This window comes from Choloepus didactylus, chromosome X, assembly GCF_015220235.1.
Source record: "Choloepus didactylus isolate mChoDid1 chromosome X, mChoDid1.pri, whole genome shotgun sequence".
Taxonomy (NCBI): domain Eukaryota; kingdom Metazoa; phylum Chordata; class Mammalia; order Pilosa; family Megalonychidae; genus Choloepus; species Choloepus didactylus.
In genome coordinates this window covers 30,616,757-30,641,609 of record NC_051334.1, presented here as the reverse complement: position 1 = coordinate 30,641,609, position 24,853 = coordinate 30,616,757, and the positions used below count along the sequence as shown (strand labels likewise).

At 40.4% G+C, this 24,853-nt stretch overlaps 2 protein-coding genes across 16 annotated transcripts in view; one reads left to right on the top strand and one right to left on the bottom strand.

Moving 5' to 3' along the window:
- DMD (dystrophin) overlaps positions 1-24,853 on the top strand; it is a 2,178,366-nt gene that overhangs the window by 2,008,832 nt on the left and 144,681 nt on the right. For all 15 annotated transcript variants that reach the window (XM_037821041.1, XM_037821045.1, XM_037821047.1 and 12 more), the window contains one exon: positions 23,408-23,482. In XM_037821041.1, the coding sequence (XP_037676969.1) occupies positions 23,408-23,482 (75 nt within the window). The remainder of the gene's footprint in view (positions 1-23,407; positions 23,483-24,853) is intronic.
- On the bottom strand, positions 21,289-21,886 carry LOC119522613 (cyclin-dependent kinase 2-associated protein 1-like). The gene has a single exon (XM_037821066.1). The coding sequence runs from the start codon at positions 21,884-21,886 to the stop codon at positions 21,539-21,541; it is 348 nt and encodes a 115-aa protein (XP_037676994.1). The 3' UTR covers positions 21,289-21,538.

Genomic DNA, 24,853 nt, shown 5'->3' with positions numbered 1-24,853 from the left:
TCTAAGTAAGTCCTTTCTGTCTTTGGAACCCAAAGGACAACCACATGCTTTTTTCTCATTCCTATATTTAATTGTTTATTGATGTTGGTGTACACCCCTTTTGTTTTGCAAGGCTAATTTAAAAGACTCAAATTGGAATGAATGACAGTTTAAATTCAGGCTAATGAATATATATTTTTGTGGCTTATCATTGCTTGGCATCTTTCTACCTATTGTGTAAAGATTCTGAAAAATCATGTCAGCATCACAAAAGACCTCAGTGTTTTTCAGGGAATAAAATTGACATACATGAAACAGGATACATGCTATAAGGCTATGTATAATAACATAAATAAAATCAAGGCCAAATGTATGGTGCCTTATATAAGTAGGAAGAACAATATTGAGCGGAATCATTAGGTAAAGCTGTTTGGAGAACAGAACAAAAGATTGTTCTCCGAAGGATTTTTTTAGTATTTAGTTAAATTAATATGTAGAGCTAGGATAGTCCATTTGGTGTAGCAGCACGTACAAAAGTATAATTGAGTAAAAGAAAGACTGACTTGCTCGAGTGTCAGTGAGGACGTTGTCTTATTAGAATCGACTCCAGATTTTGGAGGAAAAACCTGATTGAGTGCCACTGGGGCAAATTAAGTGTCTTAAATTACAGAATGAGGAATTTGAATTTTATTTAATTGGCAGTGGGTGAACATAGTATCTTCAGAAGAGAGACGATGAAATCGGCATTCTGTGCATTGGATGAGGAATTTGAAGGGATGGTTTGGGTTAGAAGAGAGATTAGTTATTGTATTTCATTTTGTGGTAAATGAGAAGATGAGGGTCTTAGGATAGCATTGGGGCAATGAGAAGGGGATATGACACCGAAGTTTTCTTCCCAAAGTAGTGACAGATTGAATAGCATTTAAAGAATAGGGAAGCGTTATAAAATGCCTTCTAGATTTGAGCCCTTGATGACAGAATAACGAAACCCTTGACCAAAAAGAAGTATCGTTATGGCAAAATGATTGGGACCATGGGAAAAGGATCTAAATTTTAAGATTTATATACTTATGGATTTGTTTATAGTTCACCTTACAAAAATTATTTTGGGCAGCTCATATAAACGTCTTTACGTCCCTACTAAAAGCGTGTATTTCTCATTTAATCCTCTCAGCAGTCCAGTGAAGTATATTATAATTTCCATTGTACAGAGGAGGCTCAGAGAAATTAGGTAATTGGCTCACATAGCATCGCTGGGATTTAAATGTACTTCCAACTCCTAAACCCTGAGATCTGCTTTCTTCCTGGGAGGTGACTGTGGCATTTTGAAGAGGAAATACCCTGAAGGGAAAGGGGAACTCAAGAAAGATTTTAGAATCATCAACATGATAAAAAAATGATTCCTTGCATTTTTACAGCACTTTATAACATATGAAATACTAGGGTCAGGGTAAGGTTCCTAACTTTTATCCCAAGTGTATCCTGGGTGTAGGGTGAGCTTTTTTTTTTTTTTTTTTTTAATTCAGTTTCATTGAAATACATTCACACACCATACAATCATCCATGGTATACAATCCACTGTCCACAGTATGATAACATAGTTATGCGTTCATCACCACAATCTAACTCTGAATATTTTCCTTACATCAGAAAGAACCAGAACAAGAATAAAAAATAAAAGTGGAAAAAGAACACCCAAATCATCCCCCCATCCCACCCCATTTGTCCTTTAGTTTTTATCCCCATTTTTCTACTCATCCATATACTAGATAAAGGGGGTATGATCCACAAGGTCTTCACAATCAGACTGTCACCCCTTGTAATCTACATTATTATATAATTGTCTTCAGGAGTCCAGACTGCTGGGTTGGAGTTTGGTAGTTTCAGGTATTTACTTCTAGCTATTCCAATACATTAAAACCTAAGAGGTGTTATCTATATAGTGCATAAGAATGTCCACCAGAGTGACCTCTCGACTCCATCTGAAATCTCTCAGCCACTGAAACTATTTCGTCTCATTTTGCATCCCCCTTTTGGTCAAGAAGATACTCTCAGTCCCACAATGCCGGGTCCAGATTCATCCCCGGAAGTCATACTCTGCATTGCCAGGGAGATTTACACCCCTGGGAGTCGGGTCCCACATAGGGGGGAGGGCAGCGAGTTCACCTGTCGAGATGGCTCAGTTAGAGAGAGAGAGGGCCACATCTGAGCAACAAAGAGGTACTCAGGGGGAGACTCTTAGGCACCATTACATGCAAGTTTAGACTCTACTTTGCGGTAATGAGCTTCATAAGGGCAAGTCCCATGCTCGAGGGCTCAGCACATCAAACCGCCAGTCCCAATGTTTGTGACAACATCAACACCAGTCCAGGTGAGGAAGTCCAACACATCCGCACCTTCCCCCAGATCCTTGGGCTGTAAATATATTTTTTATTATCTGCCTAAATTACTCTGGGATGTGTCACTATTTCACTCCAGCCTATACTAACCTACCGTATCTCACTTCCTATTCAAAGTTCCATGCAACTGTGGTGTTTGAACAAATCGACTGTAGAGTTGTACTGTTTAGAAAATTTAGATCCTGTACCAAATAGATATCTCTTCCCTTGGTCTCATATGGAAGTTGAAGTTTTAAAACACAATCAGTTTCAACCTTTACCCTTTGGCCTGGCTTGCCCTGGTCTTAACCAGACCTGCTTCATTCATATCACTAATTGAAGTCTGGGCTCTTTTTCAGCTTTTTTTTTTTTTTTTGACAGTGGCTGTATGCACTAATACTGACATTCATATCTGCTGAGCTCTAGCTCTGAGTTTCAGGTGTCTCAGAGATATGCATTGTTCCAGAGATAGGGTGAGCTTTTAAGATACCAATAACTCGTTTAGTCTATTCCACAGACCTATGAACAGTACTGTTACTGTGCCATTTACAAATGAAGAAACTGAAGCTTAGGGAAAGTTCAAGTTGTTTGCCCAAGCACACTGGGAGACTGTGTGATGATTATGAGGCATGGATTTAGGGTCTGACAGCCTTGAGTTTTAATCCTTATGCAAATTAGACCTTTGATTTCTTTGCCTGTTAAATGGGGCTGAAATAGCGATATCAAGAGTTTTGAGTATTATATGAGAGCGTATGTATTTATTGCTAACATATAGTAGGTGCTCGATAAATGATAGCCATTATTACTCTCACTTTACTGCAAAATCGGAGCTGGAACCCATGACTTTCTTCTCTATCCATTAGTTTTTCCGTGGTACACTAATACTCTTCCAGAAGACAGTAGATAAAGCCAAGAATTTGGAAGAAATCGTGGGGAGAGAAGTGTGGAAAAGAAGATAGATTTAACACTCATTTTTTTTTCAAGTAATACATGCACATAATTGAACAAATAAAACAATACAAGAGGGTAGTATAAAAAGTAAGTCTCCCTCCCACCCCTGCATATCAATCCAATCCCCCAATCCCACCCCCCAGAGGCAACTAGTAATATAGTTCCAGTGTTTCCTTCTGTAGATATTTATGCATATACAAACACGTATACATATAAATATGCCTGTTTTTATACATTGATAGCATAATAGACATAATGTTCTATTCTTTGATGCCATTACCTTTTTTTTTAATCATTTTATTGAGATATATTCACATACCACGCAGTCATACAAAACAAATCGTACTTTCGATTGTTTACAGTACCATTACATAGTTGTACATTCATCACCTAAATCAATCCCTGACACCTTCATTAGCACACACACAAAAATAACAAGAATAATAATTAGAGTGAAAAAGAGCAATTGAAGTAAAAAAGAACACTGGGTACCTTTGTCTGTTTGTTTCCTTCCCCTACTTTTCTACACATCCATCCATAAACTAGACAAAGTGGAGTGTGGTCCTTATGGCTTTCCCAATCCCATTGTCACCCCTCATAAGCTACATTTTTATACATCTGTCTTCGAGATTCATGGGTTCTGGGTTGTAGTTTGATAGTTTCAGGTATCCACCACCAGCTACCCCAATTCTTTAGAACCTAAAAAGGGTTGTCTAAAGTGTGCGTAAGAGTGCCCACCAGAGTGATCTCTCGGCTCGTTTTGGAATCTCTCTGCCACTGAAGCTTATTTCATTTCCTTTCACATCCCCCTTTTGGTCAAGAAGATGTTCTCCGTCCCACGATGCCGGGTCTGCATTCCTCCCCAGGAGTCATATTCCATGTTGCCAGGGAGATTCACTCCCCTGGGTGTCTGATCCCACGTAGGGGGGAGGGCAGTGATTTCACCTTTCAAGTTGGCTTAGCCAGAGAGAGAGGGCCACATCTGAGCAAGAAAGAGGCATTCAGGAGGAGACTCTTAGGCACAAATATAGGGAGGCCTAGCCTCTCCTTTGCAGCAACCGTCTTCCCAAGGGTAAAACTTATGGTAGAGGGCTCAACCCATCAAACCACCAGTCCCCTATGTCTGTGGTCATGTTAGCAACCAGATGCCATTACCTTTTATATAATTAAACTAAAGCTTTTCATTTCTTCTTTATTTTCAGTTTTTTGGTAGAGTAACAGACTGACAGATTGTGACTGGAGCTTTGCTCTATGTTAGTATTTTTATAACACAAAAACTCAGAAATAAATTTAGCAAATTTGAAACCAGCAAGTAGTGGCTTTTAAATCAAAGCAGCCAACCATTCAAAGCTTTCTAAAAGCTCACGGGTTATCATGCCTTCTAAAACAAACAAACAGAAAATCATTACTTAAATGGAGAAATTAAGATCCTGGTCAAAAATACAGAGAGGATGAGTTATTTTATACGCTGACACATTTAAGGGTGTGTCTGGAACTTAGCTTCTTAATTCAGCATTTGGCCTGCTGCTGCTCTTTGAAAGAGATGCCCACATCCTCACTTCCTGACTTCCTTTTATAACAAAATCCATTTCAGAGTAATCATGAGTTTACATATGTCAGGGTGGTTTAGGAGGAGCTGAATCTTAAAAATTTAAGATTCAAAGGTGTAGAAACTACTTTAATGGGGAAAATTGGGCCCCCTCCTGTCCCCAACCCCCACATTAAATGTGAATGTCAGATAACTTGTCGAGGATGGAGGATAAAGAAATTCATGAGCTCTCTGTTCAAATTGGGAGCAATTGGGAGCCCTTAAGCCAAAAGAGTGGGTTTGAAGCCCCACTTAGAATGAGCCCTTGTATTTTGTTCTCTGGCTCTGTCATGGAAGGGAGGCTGGGCCAGGGGAGGGAAAGATGTATCTTCTAGTTCTTGTTTTCCTGCTAGCTGACTAGGGAACCGAGGATAAGTTACTAAAGAGCCTTCTAGTCCTCCGCTTTGTCATCTGGAAAATGAAGATTTCGTATTAGAGAGTTCTCATTCTCAGGTGCTATAATTTATTTTATTTAATAAAGATTATGTTTGTTAAATCCCCCAAAGCATACCCATAGGTGTGAGTAGAGATGAGTTAAAGCTACCTAAAGAATTTAATTAATTCCTGGTTGCCCAGTAACTATGAAATCCCACAGCCGTCAGGCAAGAACCACATTCCTGCCCTGAAACAAGATTTAGGCCTTTCCAACGTAATCCTCGGGCTGTGTTCAGAAAGTTTATTTCTAAGTTAGTTGCTTACAGACTTGGAATAAAATATGTTATAAATGGTGGTTAGATCCTCAAGTCACAGACTCTTATTTAACTCTCGGGGTGTCTGATGCACTGCATGGTGTGGACAGAAAGCAGCTACATGTTTCCATGGGAACAAAGTGCTTTCCGGGTAGAAACAATGAGGGATCTGTGCCTCCCACTCTGCTTGGGTTGGTTCCTCTTCTCTGGAAGCTTCTCTGGATAAGAAGGATTGCATGTTTAATCATTAGAGGTCTAGCTACCTCCCTGCTCATGTCACCCTCCAACTGGTCAGCCGGCTTCCCTCTCTGTGGTCCTTATTTTTTTTCATGTGAAGTTTTCCATGATCTCTCAGCTCCCCCATCCCTTACCAGCCTCCTCGTCTGTTCTCAGACTTCCTTTCTGGAATCATCACGCTTCTGAGGGTACTGCCCACCACCCTCATGCTTAGTAGGATTATAAACACGGTGCAAGGAGAGACCCCGTTTCTTCTGTAGCAGAGGAGTAGGGAAGGCCATCGAGGGCTTTGGGTGTCCGAAAAATCTGGTCTTAAATCAGGCTCTGAGCTACAGCCTTAGGGAAGTTACTCAATATCTCTGAGCCTCATTTTGCTCCTCTTTCATGAGACTGGCACTGAGTAGCTCCGAGCATTGTGAGGCCTCAGTAGTGTCGGGTGCACACAGCATTGCCTTCGAGTGCTCAGCAACTGTCAGACACCTTCTGCGCCTGCCTTGCCACTTCTTTTTCACTCTTAGACTTTATAGAGAATAGAATACTTGGAAACAAAGAGGACTGAAGTAAGAATCACCTGTATTTTTTGGGGAAAAAAATGACTGCTTTAGGCTTTTGTCCAGGAGTCTGAGGAGAATAAAAGGTGGGTCAGATAGAGTGAAAGCTGAGGTGAGAGGGGGGAAAGAAACAAAGAGGAGAGTTGTTCCTGCCTGCTGTGCAGTAGGAGTCAATTAAACAGGCGGGGTGCAATTCTGGACATTGGCCGCTGAAAGGGGAAGGAGGGAGATTCATTCCTGTGGCTTCAGGGCCATCCGTGAGGTGTGCTGAGAAGCTCAGAGTCGGCCTCATTCTTGGAGTGAACTATTGAACTGGTAAAGAGAGAGAGGACGACACGCTTCATATCAAGCAACTTCCGAATGCAGGATAGTTTTGAGGTGACCAAGTGGAGTCTTCTCGCATTAACAGTGAAAATTGTGTTTCTAGATTCAGATGTATTGTCCACACTCACAGAGGGGTGAATGTGGGCCCATCCCTAAGGCTTCCCTTCTGATTAATAGCAACTCAGTCTATGTCGGAGGACGGTTCAGTCCATTATGTACTGGAAGCTCCTGCCATTGATTAATTTCACAACAGCTGCAGCTGCTAAATGATTGGACTTTTTTAAAGAATGATTTACATATTAGCATCCTTAGCAGGATGTACGCCCTAGTATCTAATTTCCAGGAAAAATCAACACATAACACTGAAAAGAAAACATTATTCTTTGTCACAGGCTTCACTTTTATAAACATCATGGTAGATAACTGGGCCTCTACATACACGGACAGTTTGTGTCATGTCACCACCCCACCCCCTCAACAGTATTCAAAACGACTCGGGCAAGATGGCAGCATAGAGAGGAGTGGAAGCTAAGTAGTCCCCCTGGAACAACTACAAAAAACCAGAAACAACTAGTAAATAATCCAGAATAACTGCGGGGGGACAAACGAGACCATCCATTCATCATACACCAACCTGAATTGGGAGGAATGCCCGAGAACACAGCATAAAATCTGTAAGTAAAACCTGCGGAACCAGGTCGGGAGACCCCCTCCCCCATAGCCCGAGCTGCAGAGCCGCGTGGTGCCAGAGAGAAGCTCTCTCCCAGCAAGCGAATACAGCTCAGCTGAGCTCCAACTGGGGTTTTAAGTAGCGAGTGTGAACTGCTCACTACAGGTACACATCCCCAAAAAACAGACAGAGGCTTTGGGTGACGACTGACCTGGGAGAGCCGGAGGGTCGCCTTGGACTGGGTCTGAAGGGGACTATCTGTTTCTTTTTTTGGCTCAGTGGAGAAAGCCCCAGCCATTTTCAGTTTCCAGGGCTGTGACTCTGGGAAGGGTGGAGACACCACAAGCAGAGAGCGAGACCATTGAAATGCTAATGACCTCCACCTGAGGGGTCTGTCTTCTCTAGGAGGAAAGGGGTGGGGCCCTTTCCATTCAGAACCAGACCCCAGAGCCTGGGGGAACACGGCCATACCTCCTCACACCAGTCAAGAATTATAGGCTAACAGGCATCACCTGCTGGGCAGAAAAGCACAGTGACCCAAGGCATCAAAGGGTGGAGCAATTTTCTAAGACACACCCTCAGGGAAACCAGATACTGAATATTTCTTCCCTCTGGGACCTGAGCCTGTTCTGGTCTGGGAAAACCTGATTTGGATAACCAAGGAAACCATGCCTAGACAACAGAAAATTACAACCTACACTAAGAAAAACAAAGTTATGGCCCAGTCAAAGGAACAAACGTACACTTCAACAGAGATACAGGAATTTAAACAACTAATGCTAAATCAATTCAAAAAGTTTAGAGAAGATATTGCAAAAGAGATAGAGGCTGTAAAGGAAGCACTGGACATGTATATGGCAGAAATCAAAAATTCAAAAAACCTACTAGTAGAATCTATGGAAATGAAAGGCACAACACAAGAGATGAAAGACACAATGGAAACATACAACAGCAGATCTCAAGAGGCAGAAGAAAACACTCAGGAACTGGAGAACAAAACACCTGAAAGCCTACACGCAAAGGAGCAGATGGAGAAAAGAATGAAAAAATATGAGCAACGTCTCCGGGAACTCAAGGATGAAACAAAGTACAATAATGTACGTATCATTGGTGTCCCAGAAGGAGAAGAGAAGAGAAAGGGGGCAGAAGCAATAATAGAGGAAATAATTAATGAAAATTTCCCATCTCTTATGAAAGACATAAAATTACAGATCCAAGAAGTGCAGCGTACTCCAAACAGAAGAGATCTGAATAGGCCTACGCCAAGGCACTTAATAATCAGATTATCAAATGTCAAAGACAAAGAGAGAATCCTGAAAGCAGCAAGAGAAAAGCGATCCGTTACATACAAAGGAAGCTTAATAAGGCTTTGTGCAGATCTCTCAGCAGAAACCATGGAGGCAAGAAGGAAGTGGTGTGATGTATTTAAGATACTGAAAGAGAAAAACCACCAACCAAGAATCCTGTATCCAGCAAAGCTGTCCTTCAAATATGAGGGAGAGCTCAAAATATTTTCTGACAAACAGACAATGAGAGACTTTGTGAACAAGACACCTGCCCTACAGGAAATACTAAAGGGAGCACTACAGGGTGATAGAAGACAGGAGTGTGTGGTTTGGAACACAATTTTGGGAGATGGTAGCACAACAATGTAAGTACACTGAACAAAGGTAACTATGAATACGGTTGAGAGAGGAAGATGGGGAGCATGTGAGACACCACAAGAAAGGAGGAAAGATAACGACTGGGACTGTGTAACTTGGTGAAATCTAGAGTATTCAACAATTGTGATAAAATGTACAAATATGTTCTTTTACGAGGGAGAACAAGCAAATGGCAACCTTGCAAGGTGTTAAAAATGGGGAGGCATTGGGGGAGGGATGCAATCAGCATAAACTAGAGACTGTAACTAATAGAATCATTGTATTGTGCTTCCTTTAGTGTAACAAAGGTGATATACCAAGGTGAATGCAGATAAGAGAGGGGGATAGGGGAGGCATGTTAGACACTTGACATTGGTGGTGTTGTCTGATTCTTTATTCTACTTTGATTTAAGGTTATTTTTCCTTTTGCTGCTTCCTAGCTGTCATTTTTTTGTTTCCTCTTTCTTTTGCCTCTCTACCTTCTATGGCTCTCCCTCCTGCCTTGTGGAAGAAATGTAGATGCTCTTGCTTAGTATGAGCAGAATGTTCAATTAGGATGAACTTAAATGTTTGGAAATGAACAGGGGTGTTGGTAGCAAGATGTGAGAATAACTAACAGCGCTGAATGGTGTGTGAATGAGGTGGAAAACGGAAGCTCAGAGTCATATATATCACCAGAAGGAAAGTTGGAGGTCAAAAGATGGAAATGTATAAAACTGAAGCCTATGGTGGGCAATGTCCATGATCAACTGTACAAATACTAGAAATCACTTCATGAACCAGAACAAATGTATGACAATACAATTAGAAGTTAATAATAGAGGGGCATATAGGGAAGAACTATATACCTACTACAAACTATATACTACAGTTAGTAGTATTTCAACATTTTTTCATAAACAGTAACAAACGTACTATATCAATACTAGGAGTCAACAATTGAGGGGGTTTGGTTAGGGATGGGGAGGTTTAGAGTTTCCTTTTTTTCTTTTTTCATCTTTCACTTTATTTCTTGTCTGGAGTAATGAAAAGTTTCTAAAAATTGAACAAAAATTAAGTGTGATGGATGCACAGCTGTATGAGGGTACCCAGGGGCAAGTGATTGTACACTTTGGATCTTTGGATAATTGTATGGTATCTGAACAATCTCAATAAAAATGAAAAAAAAAAAAAGTAATAAGAATAAAAATAAAAAAAGTATTCAAAACACAGAAATGAACATATTTTATGATGTTCCTTGACACTTAGATTTTGAGTTGTGTACTTTCTTGGACTAATTATTCAGGCTTAAGGAGTCAACGGTTAGCTTGTTTTTTTCCTGCCTTTCAAACAACCACCACAACAAAACCCAAACAGTGTGTTTTCCAGGATAAGATTAGTGAGTACCAGCCTACAGCAGAAATGTGGCAATAAGTTTTTTTTGCAAGATGATCAATTTGCTTTTCCCTGGTACTTAATGTCATATTTCCACTGATGTTCATTTTGGCATCCATTTTATTTATGAAGGGGGATGGATATTGGGGGTTTGTGCAGGTTGAGGACCAGAGAAATGAAGAGAGGCAGACAAAGAGGGGGAAATCATTTTCAGTCAAAACCTGAAACCTCATGCTATAAAATAACCTGTAGATTAAGGAATCTTAATTGGACTTTTAAAACTTCTGAACAGCTGACTTTCTGGGTGGTTATCTTGAGAGCCATGATTAAGGAAAGATGCTGTTTGGCTTCAGGGAGATTTTGCACTAATGAGATAAAGTTATGAGCATGTCTAAAGAGTTAATGAAAAATTGGATAATTATTATCATTCATATATGGATAGACTAAGTTCCAAAGAAATTACTTGTGTATTTAAAAATTCTAATCCTTATCCCACATCTGGGCAGAATCAATGTGTGAACATCCCATTTGAAACAAATGGCTAGTTACACTGTCTGAGGGTCTTTTTATGTCTAGAAGAGTGCCTTTCCCATAATAAGCCCTTTATTATAAAAGTTTTAAACATGAAATCAACCAAGTGGCTCTGCATTAGTGGCACCTACCTGGTAACCGGGATAGGGAAGTCTGTGACCCGAGCACTCTTTACTGATAACTGTTCGTCCTCTCTAAGGAGAATAGTAGAGGATGGATGATGTTCCCTTTAGTCTTCTGCATTTTATTACTTATAGTTCAGTTATTGTGTCAATTAGAAATGCATTTGGCTGCATGTAACAAAACATCTGCCCAACTATTTGTTAACTCCAAGGGGGTTATGTTTTTGTGTGACAAGAAGTCTGGAGACAGGCAGTACAGGGCTAAGGCAGGGTACCACAATGCCATTAGAGGGCTGGGCATCAGTCTTTTTCGCTCTACCATCCTTAGCCAGTGACTGTAGATCTCATGGTTCCAAGATGGCTGCTGCCCCTCAGGCAGGAAGTAAAGGGCCTCCTTCCCCTGAGTCTTTTTGTCTGTTAATTTGGGAAGGGAAACCCTTCCCTGCAGATTATCTTCTCAAACTCTGACCAAAATTGCATTTCCTTGGCTGTCCCTGGCTGCGTTAAAGAATTGAGGTCTCCATTCTTTGTAATAGGGAGAAGGAATTAGGAAACAGGTGTTGAGCAAACCACAAGGCATGGTTTCTTCAGAGTCTCCATTTCCTTTTCTCATCTTTTCTTCCCCAAGTATAAGAATGAAAGATACGGCTATTTCTTATTAGTTATCTCATGCATTTTTTTATCAATACCACTATAACTTGACTACTATTTTTATTGTATATAGAGTATTTAAATGAACCTTAAATGAGCCTTTGTGGGGCTAACCTTGAAATTTATCACTGTTTTGAAAATAATGTGGTTTATATGGAAAACTTCCAATTCCATTAATCTTAAAAAACGTTCATTGGAATATAGCCTACATTGTGTTGGAAACTACCTTTGTATACAATAAATAAAAGTACACAATAGTCTATTTGCATTATGTTTGTGTATGTAAATAAACATGCTCATATAACCACATTTTAAAAATATATTACTCTCATTTATTCATACTCCAAAATAATGAGCAACTTCTATATGCCAAGCATTATTCATAGCATTGAACAAAGCAATGCCTGGGTTCTTAGGTAGCTTTCATTCTGTGAGCAGAGTTTTTTTTTTTAATATATAACCACATTTTTGTATGTTTATATTACTTGGCACATCACAAATACCCAGTTAGTATTGATTTGGTGTGGGTGAATATTCTCTTTTGGTTTTCTACAGTAGTTTAGAAGCCTGTATCTTTAACCCTGCTTAGTAGATAGTTAGGCTTACAATAAGTGCTCAAATAAATGTTAATTGATGATTTAAAAGTGTTTAAGTAATTGTTGTTTACTGAAACATGTCAGTAGACTGATCATGGGTTTTGGTCTGTCTTGCCACCCGTTCTGGTACTGGAAAGCTAGTGTATTAAGGCAGTAGTTTGGGAAGCACAATCATCTAGTTTGAATGCATTAGTAAGAGGTGAAGTTTAAAGAATTAATGGCTGGAAAATTTTTGGAAAACCCAGTGACAACTGTTTCCATGGAGTAATTTGAGTGAAAGCCAGATAATAGCTAGTTATTGGAGGAACTCCACAGTGAAAGCTTTTACATGAGCATGAAAAAGTGTGTAACTGAAGAGTGAAGCTTTTGGAGGAGTAAGGGAGTGGTACGGTTAAGTCAAGAATCTTAGAAGAAATGCTTCCTGGAGCCAGGCCGGTAATTTAAATAACTGAAGGTGGCTGGATGGGAACTGGGGCAACCTGAAAGCTTATGCTAGGGCTAAACGGGCCTCATCTTCAGCTGACCATTGTTATGCAAGAATGTGGGTCCCTATTGCCAGGTCTCCGGGTTCTTCCAGGGAAACAGTACAATAGGAAATTGCCAGATTTTCAACTATTTTCAACTATTGGCAAGTCATTCGACAATTTTAAAGAAACATTATGCAAGCCAAAACCAACCAAACAAACAAAAATAAAAAAGCAAGCCTGCTGACTAAATTCAGCCAGTTTGTGACCTCTGGTCTATGGTTACTGGGAAAAGTAATTGCAAGAGACTGGAGTTTTAGGAAAAAGATCATGTGTTAAAATCTTGGGAGATAAGGGTGAAGAAATAAGTAAAGTGAGAAGGTGAGGCCAGTGAAAGAGCAATAGAAATGAGGAAAATCTGAGCCTTTCTAAACTGGAAAAGGAGGAAAGGTGAGGTTAGCCTTAAAGCAAATGAGGAAATTTACTGCTGTTTATTTTTATCATTAAAGTAGGTTTCCCTCAAATTCCCCATCCATGAGAGAGGACAGTAGATTCAAAATACGTAGTGTCTACCATATTACAAAGAAAGGTTGTTTTTTTTCAATCCAGAAATTAGGGCACAAATTTAAAAAAAAGGATTTGTGAATTCAGTTATATGAAAAGCTTTGTAAAGTTATAAAAATTAGGTCACATTTGATAATTTTTAATGTTTTGCATTTATTATAAAGAGTAAAATTTAACTAAACTGGCTCTGTCCTAGAGAATCCGGGATGCATGTTACTTTATGAAGAGAGAGTAGTAAGGTTGGTTAATTAATGAAGTTTACAAGGGAGTTGAAGGAGACTGGGGTAAATTTATAACTTCTTGATAGTTCTGCAAGTAACTGAGTTGCCCATGACATGATTGGGGCAAACAGATAGGAGAGCTGTGAGATTCTGGAGAGATTCTGAGCCAAAGAAGGACAACACTATCCTTCATCCCAGTAATGAGAGTGGATGGCATGACCGAAAGTCTCTTTTCAAGAGAAGCAAAGTTTTGTGACTTGATTTGGTGTGGTTATAATTGGAACATGAAGAAGATGACAAGTGAAGATGATCAGAAATTGAGGACCAATTCAGTGACTGGACACCTTGCTGAAGTTGAAGTTCCTTCTGGCAAATAAGGAAGTGCTCTGGTAGAAGATCTTTCTTAATAATGAGTTCACAGAAGAAAAAATGGAGACTAAATATGGAATTAAGGAATAGGAGATGAAGTTAAGGATTTACATTCTTTCAGTATGCAGACTTGCATCTAATCCCTCAGTTTTCAGCATCTTATCCCACTGCCAGCCTTAGTGGCCCTTGATGCCCCTTGGGGTCTGGTATAACTTCTCCTGGGATTGAACCTCCAGTCTTCTGTCAAGGTGAAGCAGGAGGTGGCTAGAGTGCTTGGCTGCATGGGGTGGGGGAGAAGTCATTTAGGAATCTAAAGACTTTCGACCAGTCCTTGTATTTTTTTAGCCACATTCCAGCCATCAGAGAAACCTTAAGCCTCAGAAATTATTCTGCACCTTCTTCACCTCACAAAGTGGCATGCTTCTTATCTCCCCCACTCCTCTCCCCCTCTTTCCTCCACATTAATTTAGGTTTGGGATTTCTCTGGTCTCCCAAATCAGTTACCACCAGATCATCTTCCAAGTTCCCAAGATATTAGAACTCTAGTTTGTTCTCATTTCCTCTCCAGTTATGTTTTTTTCCTTTGGGGTTTGTGTCATTTTAAATTCCTTATATCTGTCTCCTCCAGTAGACTGTAAACTCAAAGAGGGCAGGGATCCAGTTCAGTTGCTAGTGGATTCCATGTATTTGATGTAGTTCATGGCACATAGTACATGCTCAATATGTGTTGGAAAGATGATGGATAGATGGATGTCTTTTAAAAGGCTATAAGCCAATTTTGCCTAGAGTCTTTTAAAAATCATTTGTGTGTGTGTGTGTGTGCGTGCATGTGTGCCTCTGTGTGTGTGTATATATTTCTTTTTTGCTAGGCAAGGTTTTGAGAATTAAGAGTCTAGGTCCTTCCTGTTTAGAAGCTTAAGTAAAAGGAACACTTCACAGATACAAGTCAGCTTTCCATTATTTGGGGTGGAGGGGGGGAATCAGCCCCCAGAAATAGTACTTAAGATACACAGTCCCCCCCCCCCAAAAAAAAACCCTTTATATTGGCCATTTGCTCCAGAAGCTGCTTTCTCAACAAACCTCTTACCAAAGTGGCTAACAATGAGCAAAACTAATTTGAATTTCAACTCTTCCACTACAACAGTGTTGCTACGAAGTAGTAAGATTCTGCTGAGGAAGGCCAAGCAAGGAGAGGGAGCCAGAAAGGCCTTGAACAATCCACAGTTATGATTCTGTGCTATCTTTTATTTCACAGTTGAACTTGTCATTTTTTTTTTATTTGGTTGGTTGGTTTCTAACTGCTTTCCCTTTTTCCCAGTTCGAAGGCTTCTTTATTTGGGTCACACTAGATATTTTATTGCTTCTCTTCTTAATTTATTAGAAGAGTTTTAAAGAGTCACTAGTGGCAAATAATAATACCATTTCACATCTGGAAACCGGGCTTGATGGTTTTTACAAAATCACAGACTGGGCTTTTGGCAATTCATGCAAATGTAGATTGTAATTGCCATTTATCTCTGTGTGGGTTTATATTCTTTCCTCATTTAAATAAAGTTCCGTGTTGATGATGAGGTTTTAGTGATTTTAGCTTTTAAAAGGCCTTAAATATATCTAAAAAATTATAGGCCAGGTCCATAATTCTTTAAAGATATGTTCCAGTATTCCTGGTCTGTTCTTAAGAGTTCTCAGTAATTCTACATTGTATCGTAAACTTCTGAAACCCTCACATCTTGGAGGAGCCCCGTTGACTGGCTTTCCAGCCAGACTTGGTATAAATTACTCAGTTTATCTCAAGCCTCATTAAGACCCATGATTCTTGTCTGCTGTAGTGAGTTTGAGCTAACAAGAATAATACTCACTTGGGGAGTCAATTAGAATCCTATGGAAACAATGAGGGTGGTGAATCAGAGATATATTATTATATTTTAGAATCTGCCACTTTCCTATGCTAGAATGTTTGCAGAGGGGTATGTAGGAGGACTGCCTGATTTTGGCTTCTTTAGGAAATTATTAAAATAGACATGCAGTAGTAGTTTAATGCACATTGTGTGCCAAGCCCTGAATTTGTAACTACCAGAAAATGCCATACTTCTATTTGATTTTTCACTCATGATCACCTGGGTGATTTGGATTAAATTACTTCTGGGAAATAGAATTGGGAGGCAGAAAAAAAAACCAAAACAGTAATTTACCTGTTAGAATAATCTTCAGAAGCCATGCAGCTCTTTCCACTCATTAAGTAAGTAGATGGGGTCATTATTAGTTTTTCTACCTAATAGATAAGCATACTTCAACTTTGGGCCTTTCCAAAAAGTTTCCACAGGCTGTTCAACTCCTCACTTTAAATTATAGACCTCAGTTCCGACAGGGAGAACAGGATTTTTGCAGTGTTATTAAAAGGCAGAACCAGCTGCAAAATTGAAATGAAAGGGCTTAATGCTTTATTTCTATGATATTTTCTTAGTTTTCCCATGACTTTAAAATGCTGAGGTGTTTTTCACTATTTTTTCAAGAGCATATCCAACATGTGTAGCTTTGTGACTTGAACTTGATCAGTCATTCCCCTTTTCTGGTGAATCTGACACCTTCCACCACTACCTTTCACAGAATTGAATGCAAAAATGGTAAAACAGAAATACCAAAGTCAAAAGAAAGTCACAGGCTAAAACAAAGGGGCCAAAAAGCCTAGTGCTTGTATCCTGCCTCAAAATAAAAGCTGAGTGGGCCATCACTTCAGTAGCTGGTGATTAAACTTGAAAGGGTAAATGGTTTATTTGCTCTTGCTCGTTGAGTTTCTAGATTTCTCTATTTTTAGGCTACAACCAGCCCTGGATAAAATAATACAAATCATGAAGAGGAATGTACAGTTCAGCATTTTTATCCTTCTGAAGGGCGCTTTCTAAAAGCTGCCATGGAAACATTGTGTAACTCGTTTCGTGGATAGTGTTACTCCTCTTGAGTTCTGGTTGTGAGAGCTAGTGAGCTCATCACAACTTGGATCAGAGTCTTGGAAAGGCAGCTCCTAGGGAAAGTGGAGGCCAGCCTCCCCCGGGGCTGAGGAGGCTGGGGGGCTTTAGCTTTATTCTACACACATACTTTTGCTACCCTGTCATCGGGAGCCTCAGCTCGGGACAATGTCACATTGTTTGCAGCTGCATGGCATCTTGAGGTTTCTCTGTGCATCCCACACACTTTCACAAGGCAGAGACTTATCTCGTCCAGCTGTAAGCCAGAGGGAGTGGTGCTGCAGATTCCTAGCAACGCTTGCAGACTCAAACAACACTGACAGCTTACTCTCAAAGAGGACTTCTGGGCACCTGAACGCTGTTGCAATTCACTGATGGTTACTGGATAGAAATTTGGATGGCCTCTGTAGTATTATGAAGAACCTGGACATTTTTCTCTGCTGCTGCCTTCTGCAATTCCTGAATCACAGGTTGAGAACTGGTTGGACTATGGTGCAAAGAAAACCAGTAGCATAAGGCTTGTTCTCTGCAGTGAATTGCTATGCTGAAAGGGTGTCAGCGTGGATTAACTAGAAGAATGTGCCATAGTTAGAAGGATTTGGGAGGGGGTGGGTTGGGGAAGTTTGAACTGCTTTAAGGAGGGGCTGAGTGTACTGCTAGAGCAGGCACATTTCAGATGATTGTCTCTGATAACTGTTCCCCAGTGAACCCCACCCTGAAAGCCTCAGATGGCCCTTGCCTCTCCCACTTGGATCTCTAGCTCCTGGGGATTTGCCAATTCCTGATATGAGCTGTGAGATTTGGATGGCGCTTCTGACCTCATTTAGACCCTTTGTTCTGAATTCTGAATAGAACTAGGAAAATTGGAAAGGGGGGGGATAGAATTGGGGTCACAAGGGAGGGATCTTGGTTTGGGGAAAGAAAGAAGATAGGAGGAAACTAGGCTAATGAGTTAAGAAGCTACTGAAAAGGAGGATTAGAACGAACGAGAAAAAGAAGAGACACTCTCTGCCAATATCTTCTGCCAGTATATTTGGTTGGCACATAGTTTGCACTCAATGCTTTTGTGTAAATGAATGGATGAAAGAAAATTGGGGGTTATAGGCCTAGTCCTTGGAAACTGCTGCAGGCTGATTTTAATGGAAGGGTGATCTGTATTAGACCAGAAGTGCATTTCTGGGTCTCTCTGTGGCTTATTTTGTAAAGTGCTAAAGGCATTCATGAGTGTACATGAAGGAACTCTGCCCTAGCAAGTAGAGTCTGATGGTTCTGATAAAAGGTGGTAAACCATTCTGGAGGGGAGGACAGGAATTGGTTTGTCGTGGATTAATGCCACAAGACAATGCATGCCATGAGTTGGTTGAGACCACCCAAAAAGGTAAGGCATGACAGCTGGGGAAAAAGAGACAAACGAAGAACCAGGATTCTTGGGGTAGAGAAAATGAAGGACAATCGGAAGGACCCGGACGAATCAAGTTCTAGTCACCAGAGAAAAGGGTCCAGGGAAAAGTTAATTCACTTTGAGGAGAAGGAATCTGTACCTATAGCATTTCACTCTTAGGAGCCTTTAGTTTATTGAATCCTTTTTTTTTTTTTTTTTTTTTTGGTGTTCACCCACAGATATCCCAGAGGTGAGTTTTGGGTGTAATTGCCTATAATAGTCATTATTAAATGATCTCCTAAACATCCACAAAATGGACTGTAGAGAGTTAGAACGAAAAACAAGACAACACAGGCTTATATACAGAATCTATATTTGAACTTTACCTAAACTGAACAAGTTTATTAAAATATACAATTAAAGATGTGACGGTACTTGAATGTCATGAGAATCACCTGGGGATCGTGTTAACTAAATTGCTGATTCTGATTCATGGATGGGGTGGGGGCTGAGATTCTGCATTTTTAACAAGTGCCCAGATGATGCCAGTGCTGCTGTTCTCTATACTGGGGAACATGTACTCACACTGGGCTTGCCCAGCTGTTAGGTTCTCTTTGGTAGATGTTGGTAGCCACCTGCAGTTAGACGTAGGTGAGGTGTGCCTTCTTTTCCACATCTTGGCTACCAGGCTGTAATGAAAGTGAGTTTCAGTACAAGCTGTGTTACATAAGAAAACTTATTAGCCAGTGGGGACAAAGCAATCTTGTAAACTGCCAAAGGCACAGTGAAGCCACAGCCCCGCCTTTTTGGGTGCTGTGTGTGAGACTCACGGTCTACACAGGCCATAATCCTCTAGCACGGTGGTTCTTAAAGTGTGGCTTCTGGACCAGCAACTGTTAGCTTCAGCTGGGAACCTGTGAATGTAATTAATAGCTCTGAATTATATATTTGAATGTAGCTAAAAGGGGAAATTTTAGATTGTGTATATGTTACTGGAATAAAAATTTAAAAACTACAACATAGGTGTGAAAGAAGGGAGCCTACTCCGTCTCTGTGTTCATGCAAAAGAAAGTTTTATTCTACTCATTTCTACAGGTTTTTATAGCATACAAGGTAGTTTCCTACGTGACTGTTTTCAGGTATTTTGGGGAGGGTACATTTTTTCTAAAGTCATAAGGTGTGATTACATGTCTTTGACCTCAAGGGACAGTGTCTTTGGGGCTAGATGGGGGACAGCAGGAGCAGGAGACAGGAGCAGGGAAGGAGCCCAGCGACTATTCCCTTATCTAAATTGCTGCCTGCCTTCAGGCTTGCAAAGCTTTTGGCCTTCCCCCAGCCTGGTGCCCGCCTTCAGGCTTCCCAGGCTAGGAAGTGGCCCCGCTGTATAGCCTATTAAGCCAGGGAACCTTCCGTGTCGCCACACATAGGATTGTACAACACAGTGACCTATTATAAACGACGGAGTACAATAGTTAATAGTACAATTATGAAAATGTTCTTTCATGGATTGTGACAAATTTACCACACTAAGGTAAGGTGTTAATAATAGGATGGTAGATGGGAGCTCTGTATTTTATGCATGATTTTTCTGTAAACCTACAACTTCTCTAGTGAAAAAATAATAAAATAATAATAGAAAGTAATTTAGAAATTCTCAGGCCTCACCCTAGACCTACTGAATCAGACATTCTGGGGTTGGGGTCTAGGAATCTGTGTTTTAAGAAGCCCTGCAGGTGATTCCCATGCAGACTCCAGTTTGAGAACCACTGCTCTAACAGCAGGGTTCTGTCAACCGTCTAATGGAAGTCAGGCAGCCAAGAAGCCAGTAAACCACAGCTGGACATTCTGGAATCCAGTCTAGGGCACATTTCCAAAGGTGGAGGGCCTGTTAATGTAAGGGCGGGGAATGTTGCTAAACCTTTTTGGACAACCCTCATAGTTTGTGAACCACTGATAACACAAACACAAGCCTATCTAACATTAGCTAGGCTAATTAATGAAACCCCTGGTGTAATACAAGCTAAATATAGCTGAAGCACTTACAGTGGCTGCCTCTGGAGTGAGGCTTTTTGATTAATAGCTAGCCAACCACCCCTGCAGTGTGCAGTCCTGATTAAGACAACTGACCGCCACTAGAGTGTAGCTTAAGTTAATGCACACATACATCATTATGTACTGTCCATGTGAGACTTTTTTTAAAACTTGAAAATTTACTGTTAAGGCACAATAAGATTCATCTATTTTAAGTATACAGTTTGAGTTTTGACAGGCATATACACTTGTGTAATCACCATACCAATCAAGATATATAATATTTCTGTCACCCTGAAAAATACCCTTCTGTTCCTTTGCAGTCAGATACCTACCCTACCCCCACCCCAGGCTACCACCTGTCTGCCTTCTATCACTGTAGGATAGTTTTGCCTGTTCTAGAATTTCATATAAATGAAATCAAACAGTATGTAGTATTTTGTGTCTGGCTTCTTTTACCCAGTATGATGTTTTTCAGATCAGTCCAAATTGTTGTGTTATCAATTTTTTTTTTTGTTAATGAAAATAAGCTTTATTACATCAAGTAATAAATACATGCAAAGATGCAAACAGTTTTAGTCATTTTTTTCCCAGACATTTTGATCAACTTACAGTAAACACAGAACTGAAATCTACATACAGTCTCAGTATGAAAATTTTCGGGGGTCCTTGTTAAGCATGATAGGTTGCTCTTCTGTATTTATAACTTGTGCACTTTTCAATTGACTTCGAAACACTAATTAGTCATGCAGATGCTTAAGCAACAAGGGAATTATATTAAGCAGAATCTACACTGTATTGCCAAACTGGGACCGGCTACTAAGTAAAGCGTGCTGTCAGTATTTACTAAAAACAGAATCCTTAGAGTTTATTAGCTTATGAAAAGGAACAAAGAACAACTTAGGTAACAAATGTGTTCAAAAGAGAAGATGAAAGTGAAATACTGGTATCTTAGAGTCACACTACAGATTGATGACAAGTAACTTTTCCATGTATTTTTTTTTTTTTAATCAATGCTTAAGGGAAAAAAAACCCAGGTACTTCCTAACTATTTAAAACACAAATCCTAATCAACTGCAAAATCTCTTCTCAGGCTTAAAGTCTAGGTTCAGAGCCTAGTGAACCATGGGAGGGAAACGGGGAGAAATAAAAACAAACTGTTAACATTTTGAAAACAAGAGTTCATCTGAACAGGGGAGATGAACTATAGCTTCTCATCTTGTAAAAAGATGGAAAGCCTTCCAAGCGAATGAGGCAGCTAGGATCTGGCATTCCGTTCTGTTTCAGCCAAGCACTCCCGAACCAGTCCTCTAGCGTGAATGATGCCTCGTTTTAGTCTCTCCATGGCACTCTTGCTTCCCACGTAGGTGGGCCTGATCTCTTTTCCCAACTCTTCGATGATGGCCAGCAGCTCAGCATATTTGCTTTGGGGTACCTGGCTGTTCCCAGTTCCCTGGGTGTAGCCAAGGGATGGGGGTCCATAGTCACTCAGCAGCTGGCGGTACTGTGAGGATGCTGCCATGCTGGTAGAAGGAAAGTGGACACTTCCAGCCGCGTTGAGGGAGGCGGCGGGCATGTGCGCGTTCAAGTTTGGTTTGTAAGACATCCCCGCGGGCGGCGGGGCGCGGGGGTGCGGGGCCGGGCCGGCGGGGCGCGCGGCGGCGGCGAGGCGGCAAAGAGGCGCGGCGCCCGCGTCCCTGCACCCGTCCGTGCGCCCGCCGGGCTCCCGCGCACTTTTTGTTGTTGACGGCTCGGGCCGTACCGGCAAATATGGCCATCCCTCACCCTGCCACCCGCCGCAGTATATCACCCATACATCGGGCGCCTATCAATTCTTTTTGATTGCAGAGTAGTATTCCTTCATACAACCATGCTACATTCTTCTGCTGGGGCTACTATGAATAAAACATAACTGAACATTCGTGTGCATGTCTTTTTGTGGAGATACATATATATTTTTTGGGGGGGGAGTAATTATCTAGGATTGTAATGTTTAGGTCATAAGATAGATGTGTGCCTAACTTCACAAGAAAATGCCAAACTGGTTTCCAAAGTTGTACTACTTTATATTCCCACCAGCAGTGTATGACAGTTCCGTTGTCAGTTTTTCATTTTTATGCTGAATATTTTACATTACAAACATCATTACACTGTTTTTCTTCCTCCTAATTTAAATTCAAGTTTTTGATATTTGGTCTCTCCAAAGGCCATAAAGCAAATATTGCTCCAAGTGTTTTGGATATGGTTTATTTTTTTTTCCCTTTCCTAACCCCCAATTAGAACCAGTTTTGTGGATGCCATTTGAATATGGCACTTGGTCTTGTTTGCCTGTATGTTTGTTCTTTTTTTCATTCTCTTATTTATTCATTCATTCAGTTTGTCCATCAATGCCCTACCTGTATTAGACTTGCATTTTTAGAGGACAGTTGTTTATTAAGTTGCTGGGAAATATGACAGTAGTAGGGGACAGCATACTTGCCTTCATGGACTTTGTGGAGCTGCGTTCCTGAAACTTAACACGGAACTGCTAGAAAAGAAATGCAGCACAATGTATATCAAGACCTGCACAGATCCAAGTAAGGGCATCATCTAAGCATCTGAGTGTAGCTTTCTGTTAGCTGAGGTGAGTCAGACTTGACAGATAGGTAACTAGAAGCCATAGGAGCATAAATTGTTGAATTGCTACCCTATGCTGAATATTAGAGTGATTGCACCTTAGAATATACAGCTAAATGCTTATTTTAACCCCAATTATATTTTTAAAATGCACCTCATACACACATAAAATACTCAAAATGTTGACTGCATATCTTTGGGTTATGGGATTATGGATGGTTTGTTTACTTGATCTTGTATGTTCCTCTAATTTCTGAGCTTTCCCCAGTAAGCATGCATAACTTTTATAATCAGACAAATGTTATAGCACCTCTTGATTGTTTGCCTTTGTAAGCAAAGGGAAGGATTTTTTTTTCCTTTCCCCATATCAACAGAATTTCACTTCCCAAAGCTTGGAGCATAGATAAGAGATTTTCTTTTTCTAGCCTATTTTTGTTGTTGTTGTCATTGGTAAATAATCGTGGCTTTTTGTGATAACAACTGATCCTTGTTCCCACTTTTTTTTCCTCAGCTGACCTGAATAACGTCAGGTTCTCAGCTTATAGGACTGCCATGAAATTGCGAAGACTGCAGAAGGCCCTTTGCTGTAAGTATTAACCAATACTTGAAGATCTCGACAGTTTTTCTTTGCGTAAAAAAAGAAAAAAAAAGTGGGTCAGGGGTGTTTTCACTTGGAGAGGGAGAAATAGCTTTCACAAGCCCAGTTGCAACATAGAGTTCATTCTTTAAAGCGCCTCTGGCCTAGTGTTTGCCTCGACAATTTTGTTAGAATCTTCCTGTTACTCTTCCTGAGCTACGAGTGTCAAATTGACAAGATATCAGTACTTTTGCTTTTCCAAATAATAGCACTGAATCCAGGATTAGCTTTATGAAATTTGAATTATCTCCCCCTATTCTCCCCTTCCTTTTTCCTTCTTCCAAGTGTGTTTGGTATTAGAAGACTGTGACTGCCTTATGCACACCAAAGTTCACAGATGTGTGTGGTTTATTAGTTTGAATGCTAACATTCAAATGAATGCCTTAATAAAGGAAAGATGACAGAATTGCTTTTCTGCTCTGCTAAATATCACATACCTTGGGGAAATCCCAAAGTGCCATATGGCTGTATCTTTTCATCATATAGTTTATGTGTAACCATCTGTCATCAACAAAGTGAATTACAGTATAATATTGTCTGTCTATATGCATCGACAATAAGACTCTGAAAAAGACAGGGACAGTCCCTACCCTGATGGAACTTCCAGTCAAATGAGGAATATACAAGGTGTCTATAGAGACAACAAACATTGGCGAATATACATACGTCACAACAATGTCTACAATCTGAAAAAAAAAGTAAAGTAATATTGTCTCTATTTCTGGGCTTTATGGGAACTCTGAAAAAAGGTGGACAGTTCCAATGTCATGTATGAAGTGATTTGGCAGTAGAAGAATGTGTATTATGAGACCAACTAGTTGTGAAGGGGGGTCAGGGGTGGTGAGGGACTATTTGAGTCTAGAAAGGTGAGTAGAGCTCAGTCTAGGAAGAATTTTCAGTCAGAATGAAGAGCATGTTCTCTGGGGCACAGAGAAAGTATGACATATTCAGAACCTAAAAATACTTCAGCATGGCTAAAGCACAGAGTTCTAGAGAGGGGCTATGGTGAAATATTAGGCTGGAGAGAGAAGCAGGAGGCAGATTGTGAAAGAATTTAAAGGTCAGTGGGGAGGCTTTGAAGGGTTTTAGGCAAGTGGTTGATATGATCGGATTTTCATTTGTGAAGATCATTCTGGCTGGGGGGTGGAGTATGGATTTGGGAGGGGTATGGGACTGACGGGAGAGAGATCTGTTAAACAAGTGCAGTAATTTAAACCAGCAACATGGTGGCCTGAATTAGCAGAATAAGAATGGAGGTAAGTGGAGAGAAATACTTAATGAGATGGAACTGACAGGCCTTAGTGATTGGTTTCATGTGGT

Coding starts and splice junctions, on each gene's coding strand:
- LOC119522613 (XM_037821066.1), bottom strand. CDS start 21,886: ATGTCTTACAAACCAAACTTGAACGCGCACATGCCCGCCGCCTCCCTC.